Below are 6,253 nucleotides of genomic sequence, written 5' to 3'. Positions count from 1 at the left end.
CCTTTATAATTTTTTTTCCTCCAGTTACACCCAGGAAGAGGAGAAAGCTCCCCCAAACCCTGTGGATTATGTCTGACCAGATCTAATCAGAATGCTTAAGAGACAAAATTCAACATCTGTTGTGTGCACATATGCTGAGTTGCTCTTGTGGAGAAATAACTGGATTAAAAGAGGCAATAATTAACATAGGAGGAGAAGGGTTTGTCAAACACCAGATGAGGGGAAGATACACGCTGGCAAGAGGCCAGGCTAACAAAAAGGCAGTGCTACAGGGGATGTGTGATCAACACATTCTCCTATGAAGGGTCAGTGGTTTGTCTTGGTTCAAGGCAGAAAGAGGAAGAAAAAATTTTGTATCCAACTGAGTATATTCCATACCTGACAAGGGAACTTCTTACAACAAAAAATTAAAAAAAGGCAGAAAAAAAAAAAAGAAAAGTAGAAGAGCTTTAGAAAAAGTCATTGCTGGCCACCAACCTGGCCCAAAGTCCAGGTACCTGTGTCTGAGTCACCTGCCAGGAAACCTTAATTCTGCAAATTCTCTTTCTGCATGAAAGAGGCACTCGAGGAAAACACCTTTCTTTCGTGCATGTGTGCTTTTAATAAGGAAAGGTGAGAAGCATATAGTGACATGATAGGAACAAGCAGATAAGACAACTGAGTCCAGAGAGGAAGTTTTAGCTCACAATTCTAGAACTGACAGGACTGAGTAGCATCATAGAATCACAGAATGATTTGGGTTGGAAGGGACCTTAAAGATCATCTTGTTCCAACCCCCCTGCCAAGGGAAGAGACACCTTCCACTTGACGAGGTTGCTCATAATGGAGCATTACTTACTAACCACACTTCTTTTTTTTTTTTTTTTCTCCCTCAGACTTCTACCTCTTCTATTTCCAATCTCAGTCCCTGGGCTTTTTATGAAAGGCCCAAAATGGGAACTCCATGGGTTAAAGTGCATCTACTGTTTGCTGGAAACTTTCTAGTGCTGACATTTGCTGCTTAAACCAGCAAAGAAGGGTTAAGTATCACCACAAAATACAAAATCCCCACTCTTGTCACAGGGAGCAGAGAAAACAGAATTTATAATTGAACACCTTCAGCCTGTGCAGGCTCAAGAATCCCTGGAATAGTGGCACAGTGACCCTTGTGGCTCTTTGGAATGTTAATCACCACGTGTCCGTTTCTTCTGGACTGTTTGGGGATCGAAGCATCCAATGACCAGGATTATATTCAAATGTGTGGGATTTTGTTGTTGTTGGTTTTGTGTGGCCTTTTTTTTTATATTTTTTCCTGTGTGACTTTGTCCTTAATAGGAAATCAAGTCAATTCAGAAGCTGATTCAACTGACTTGATGATGAACTTGGTTTGTCCTTACCTACATTTTCATCTGAAGTCTTCACTGCTGCATTAGCAAGACTCATAGCAGAAGTGGCTTTGCTTTCCAGTACAGTAGATAATATTTGAAATTTTGGCTTTTTGTTATTTTCAGTAGTTCAAAAGTACATCAACCTGTGCTAAAGAACAAAATGTCTTTCAAACTGCAGAGCTCTTGCAAGATAAACTACACAGATTCAGCATTAATTGCTTTCTAAGCAATACTTTTGCAAGTCAGAAGGTATTTGGCAGAGCTTTAAATTAGCTTTTGTCTGAGGTGGCCAGAAACTACACTGAGTTGTTAAAATTTTCTCCATTTTTAATTCTTGTAGTCTGCATGAGGTAACACCTCCAGCAGGTGAGTGACTAAGACAGAGCTGTAGAATCCATTCCATTTTGTATTCAGTATTTCATTGAAGACTTTTGCAGTTCACTTTGAAACTGATTTTCAGACACTGTCCTCTTGGCTCTCTGGATTTCCTTCACCCTTAAAGCTGTATGAAATCTTGCAAGAGCACCACTGGTCAATGTTTCATTCATTTTCCTTAAGACATGACTAGAGCCAGCAAAGCAAGTCTGGGAGGTCTGGTTAAGGACCCAGCCAAGAACAAGAACCCACACTGGATCCCGCTGCCTGATCTCAGTATGCACATTAAATCTCTGGAATTGGAGGAGTCCAGATGCTTGTGTTTATATCTGGATCCTCAGATACACTCTCAGGCTTCAGCCCGATGTAATTGTAACTGATCCCAGCCAGGCAGTTCACAAGTACAGTGAGCTACTTGAATAATTTTTTTATACTTCATACTTTCACTTCATGCTTTTTTGATAGCAGGTAAACTGGAGCACATTCTGCATATTTCTACAGACTTTCACAACATGCCTTCCAGGAGTAGTTCTGAAAGATACTGGGACATGATCTTGAGAAGACAAGAAGCAGACCTGTGTCATTTCAGCACTTCCATCCGTGCCACAGCTACCAAATTTCAATTAGCTGAAATCAAACTCTATTCCACTCATGAGTGGAAGACATTTGGATTTTTTTAGTGTGTACACAAGAGGTTTTTAGAAGTACTGCAGGAACCACTGTGCTGCTTGCTGTGGCACACTTTCTAGAACAGCAGGCTGAGCAAACACTCCGTGCATTGCCATCCGTGGTAGAACTCTAATTGTTTTTAAGGTATCTTTTTTTGTTCTGAAGGCATGAGCGTGTAGGCAAATTAAACACATATGCTGGCAAAGGAAGGATAAATTACAAGAGTCCCTTAGGAAAGAAAAAACCAACCCCCGAAACATGAAGATTTTACCCAGAGTACAAGTCACAAAACATCTCTATTTCATGTACATTTCAAATAATTATCAACTTGTTAAATGCATTCTATTCTGTACCACCACACCTTTGCCAAAATTAATGTTCACTATCAAATAAGTTAAAATTGGAAACAATTTTAAAATTACCCCTGTAAAAATGTGCCTTGCACAGTATTTTAGTATAAATACAAACATCTCTGATCAAGGTTTTTTTGCAGTTGCACTCAAGGGCAAAGACGATGAACAGTTTAATTTAGTGCATAGTTAAACTGGTTGGCAAACTTCTCGTGCTTTCTTTGGTCCACCCGGTTCATGGCTTTCACAACCCGCTTCATGGCACCTCTGAAAGAGAAACAAAAAAATAATAACAATTATATTGAGTCTATGCAATCTCAGAGAATGTTTATGGATGTTGGGGGGAAAAAAAAAGAACCATGATTAATCACTAGTAGGCTTCTGAACACGGCATTGATGAGGCTGAACAAATTTGTCTTGTTAACTAAATTAGCTGCAGCAATATAAATAGTTTAATTCAGCAATGATTTTATTAACAGGAGTAAACAAATTCAAGTCTTTCAGTTTAATGGCTGTGCCTTCCATCCTCCCAGCATTATTTCTGATAGCCACACATAGCAAGTTTGATCTTCAAATGCACCTAACTGCTCTCAGGGAAATGATAACTAAAAGTACCTAACAGGATCTTAAAAAAACCAATACTCAGAAACCCTTATGAAATCCAACCCTCAGTCTAGAATGTTTGTGTGAGGGAAGAGTTTGCTGTTCACTTCATGGAACTATAATTCATTTAGCAACTTTCACAGGTTACTAAAACCGCATTTTATCAGATGTGGGCCAAGTTAAAGACTCCTTTGCTCACACCAGCAGCATCCCCATTTCTGAGCAGCAACTTTTAATCCACAAGCACAACACTAGTTTGGGAAGACACCAGACAGTGCTGTGTATATCCATGCAGAGAGATAGGTTACTGCTGCAGAAGTGCCTAGAGTTTAGGCAGTCAGGACAGTGCATCCAATATCTTACAAAAAGCGGGAATGGGATCTCTGCTGCCTCAGGATGGGCAAGCATTCAAGCCCTCTGCAGTGCCTGCTGTGCTTGTACAAGGCTCTGGAATGTTCTTTAGATTAAAAAAGGAAATGAAGGAATGAACTTTGGAGCTGTTAAGCTTTCTGGTGCTCCTAAAACCAGTGAGGGCTTGCCTCCTTGTTGCTGCCCTATTTGCTGTTATTGTCTCCTCCCAGTGAAGGTGGGGCCCAGAGATTTCTTCTGGGAGGGACCGCTCTACTTCTCAACTGGGTAAGGGGAGAAACTTCAGGTTTTTCCCTCCACAAACCTTTTGAGTGGAGATCACACAGCTGAGATTTTGAGGGTGAGGAAAAATGATGCCTAGACAGCATGAATAGAATGTCATAAAAGGCACAGAGAGAGCAGGTCTTTATATCCTCTAACTGGAAAGGCAGAGGAATGGGTTCACAAATCCAGAGGGGTAAGACAGCAGAAAAAAAGGCAGCAGAAGCAGTCAAGAGAATGCTCTGTTGTGAACATCTGCCCCCTCAGAAACTCAGCACTGTTGTGCACAGCTTAGTACATCTTGCCTTGTTCTTGCCTGGATTCTTTTTACTGATGACTTTAGTTGCCTCTGGAACAAAAGCTCAGCAATCTGAGGCTGATATTTGCAGGTGCGCTCAGATGTCACCCTGCCTCTGTTTATGAAGGAAGTTATCTCCTAACACATCTCCAGGTAAAGACCTGGACGCTCTGCTGACGTGGGAGGTAGAGCAGCCACGGGCTTGGTTTGAGGGACTCTGTCCCATTGAAGAACACGGCAGGGACTGATGTCTCCTTTGATTCCTACACCAGAAATGCAGCTGGCAACTTCCATCACACAAAGTGGATGGTCTCAAGTCCAGTGGTGTCAGACTCTACAGTGTCACAGTCTGTCTTTATCATTTCTGAGGACGTTGCAAGCTGTGCAGTAAAATGAAGACAAGATGTGCACCTGGTAGTGTGCCCCAGCCTTTTTCAGGATCAGGCCCTCCAGGCTATTCCAGCTCTGCTCCCATGGTTATCTCCAAAAGAAGGTGATTTCAGTTTTGGCCAACTGCTCTCTGTAACGGCTTCATTTCAAAAGCCATTTTGAAACATCTGAAAACAGAGGTTTCTTCTTAATAATGCTCTAAATGGTGGGATTAAAGATTTTCTCAGCAGCAACTGCAATGAAAAGCAACATTCTGAAAAAACACCTCAGCAGAGGCATACTTTTAACAAAATTCTGCCAATTAAAGTTACCAGAGTAAGGAAAATGCGGTCATGGTTTTGCACTTCAAATATTACCTAATTGGTAGGAGAAAAGTGAGCCTTTAGCAGTGCAGAGTGGCCTTGACACTTTCATGTCATGTAGGTTTTACATTAGCACCACTGGATTGTGCGATACTGTAAATGAAAGGAGATCCCACTTTGATGATCTGTGTGCAGTTTCACTTAGCTTTATTGGCAGACTAGAGCCTGGCTTTATCACCTATACATTTCAAGTAATTTGGGGTTGTTATAAGGAGCCAAGGTTATCATCTTGTTTAGTGCTGCAAAGCATGAAACCTATTAAAAACATGACAGGTTTGATTCCCTATGCCTGGCACTAACACACACTCAAAATCATTAGCACAAACCACAGTAAACCACGACATGGAATTCTGATCATTAGAACTGTAGGTCTCTGAGTTCTAACTAAGACCAGGTGATATGAGAATTTCACAGAAAATGTGGTATTTCTGTAACTAAAAGCAACGTGGATTTGGCTTTGTTATTATAACCATTACATCAGAAAAGGGAAAATAAAGAGTTTTAAAAAAATATTGTGCCTTGGACACTGTTGAACTCACCCAGTATGTTTAGGGAATTACCCACCACTAATGATTTTATAATAATAATTTTGCTTTTTTGATTTGACAACTTTTCACTATCCTTTGACTACTTCATTTTTGACATGTGAAACTCTTGAAAAAGTTGCAGCTGCTTCCCATTTGATACAGACCAGCGCTTGCTTAGGCAAATTTATGTTGCAGCCACATCTGAGGAAGAACAGACATCAGAAATGGCATAACAGAGTGGACACATGGAGCTACTGTATGTTCCAAAGCCCATTCAGTGATGGTTGGCTGGCTCCCACATTCAACTAGCTGGTGTGCCTGCTTTAAGGTTAATTAAAGTTAACTCATCTATGTCTGTGTAAGTCATGGACACATGTTGGTTCAACATGTGTGAATGCCAACCCCACACAAACAGTTTCTTCTCAAGCTAAATGCAGGCCAAGAGCTGCTGTTTGCACATGTGCTGGGAGGAAAGGGCCATGGACAGAAACAGCACCATGGAGGGAACAATACTGTGACCACATGTCTATGGTACAGGGAATAATCATCCCCAAACTCTTACACAGCAAAGAGAACTGCAAGTTCCAGCCCTCGATACTTACAGAAGACAGCAGGGGTTAAGTGAACGAGGATCTGAATATTTTTCTTAAACAGCTGAATGCACATTCTCAGTAAGGGAAGA

The 6,253-nt window shown here is 41.1% G+C and overlaps 1 protein-coding gene across 1 annotated transcript in view; it reads right to left on the bottom strand.

Annotated features, from left to right (window-relative positions):
* Window positions 1-1,284: 1,284 nt before the first annotated feature.
* UVSSA (UV stimulated scaffold protein A) overlaps window positions 1,285-6,253 on the bottom strand; it is a 53,427-nt gene continuing 48,458 nt past the window's right edge. Inside the window, exon 13 of the mRNA XM_032686324.1 lies at window positions 1,285-3,028. Within this exon, the coding sequence (XP_032542215.1) occupies window positions 2,935-3,028 (94 nt within the window). The 3' untranslated portion in view covers window positions 1,285-2,934. The remainder of the gene's footprint in view (window positions 3,029-6,253) is intronic.

This window comes from Chiroxiphia lanceolata, chromosome 4 (genome assembly GCF_009829145.1).
Source record: "Chiroxiphia lanceolata isolate bChiLan1 chromosome 4, bChiLan1.pri, whole genome shotgun sequence".
Lineage (NCBI taxonomy): Eukaryota > Metazoa > Chordata > Aves > Passeriformes > Pipridae > Chiroxiphia > Chiroxiphia lanceolata.
Note: the sequence above shows the minus strand (reverse complement) of the source record. Positions and strands in the feature narration are given on the sequence as shown.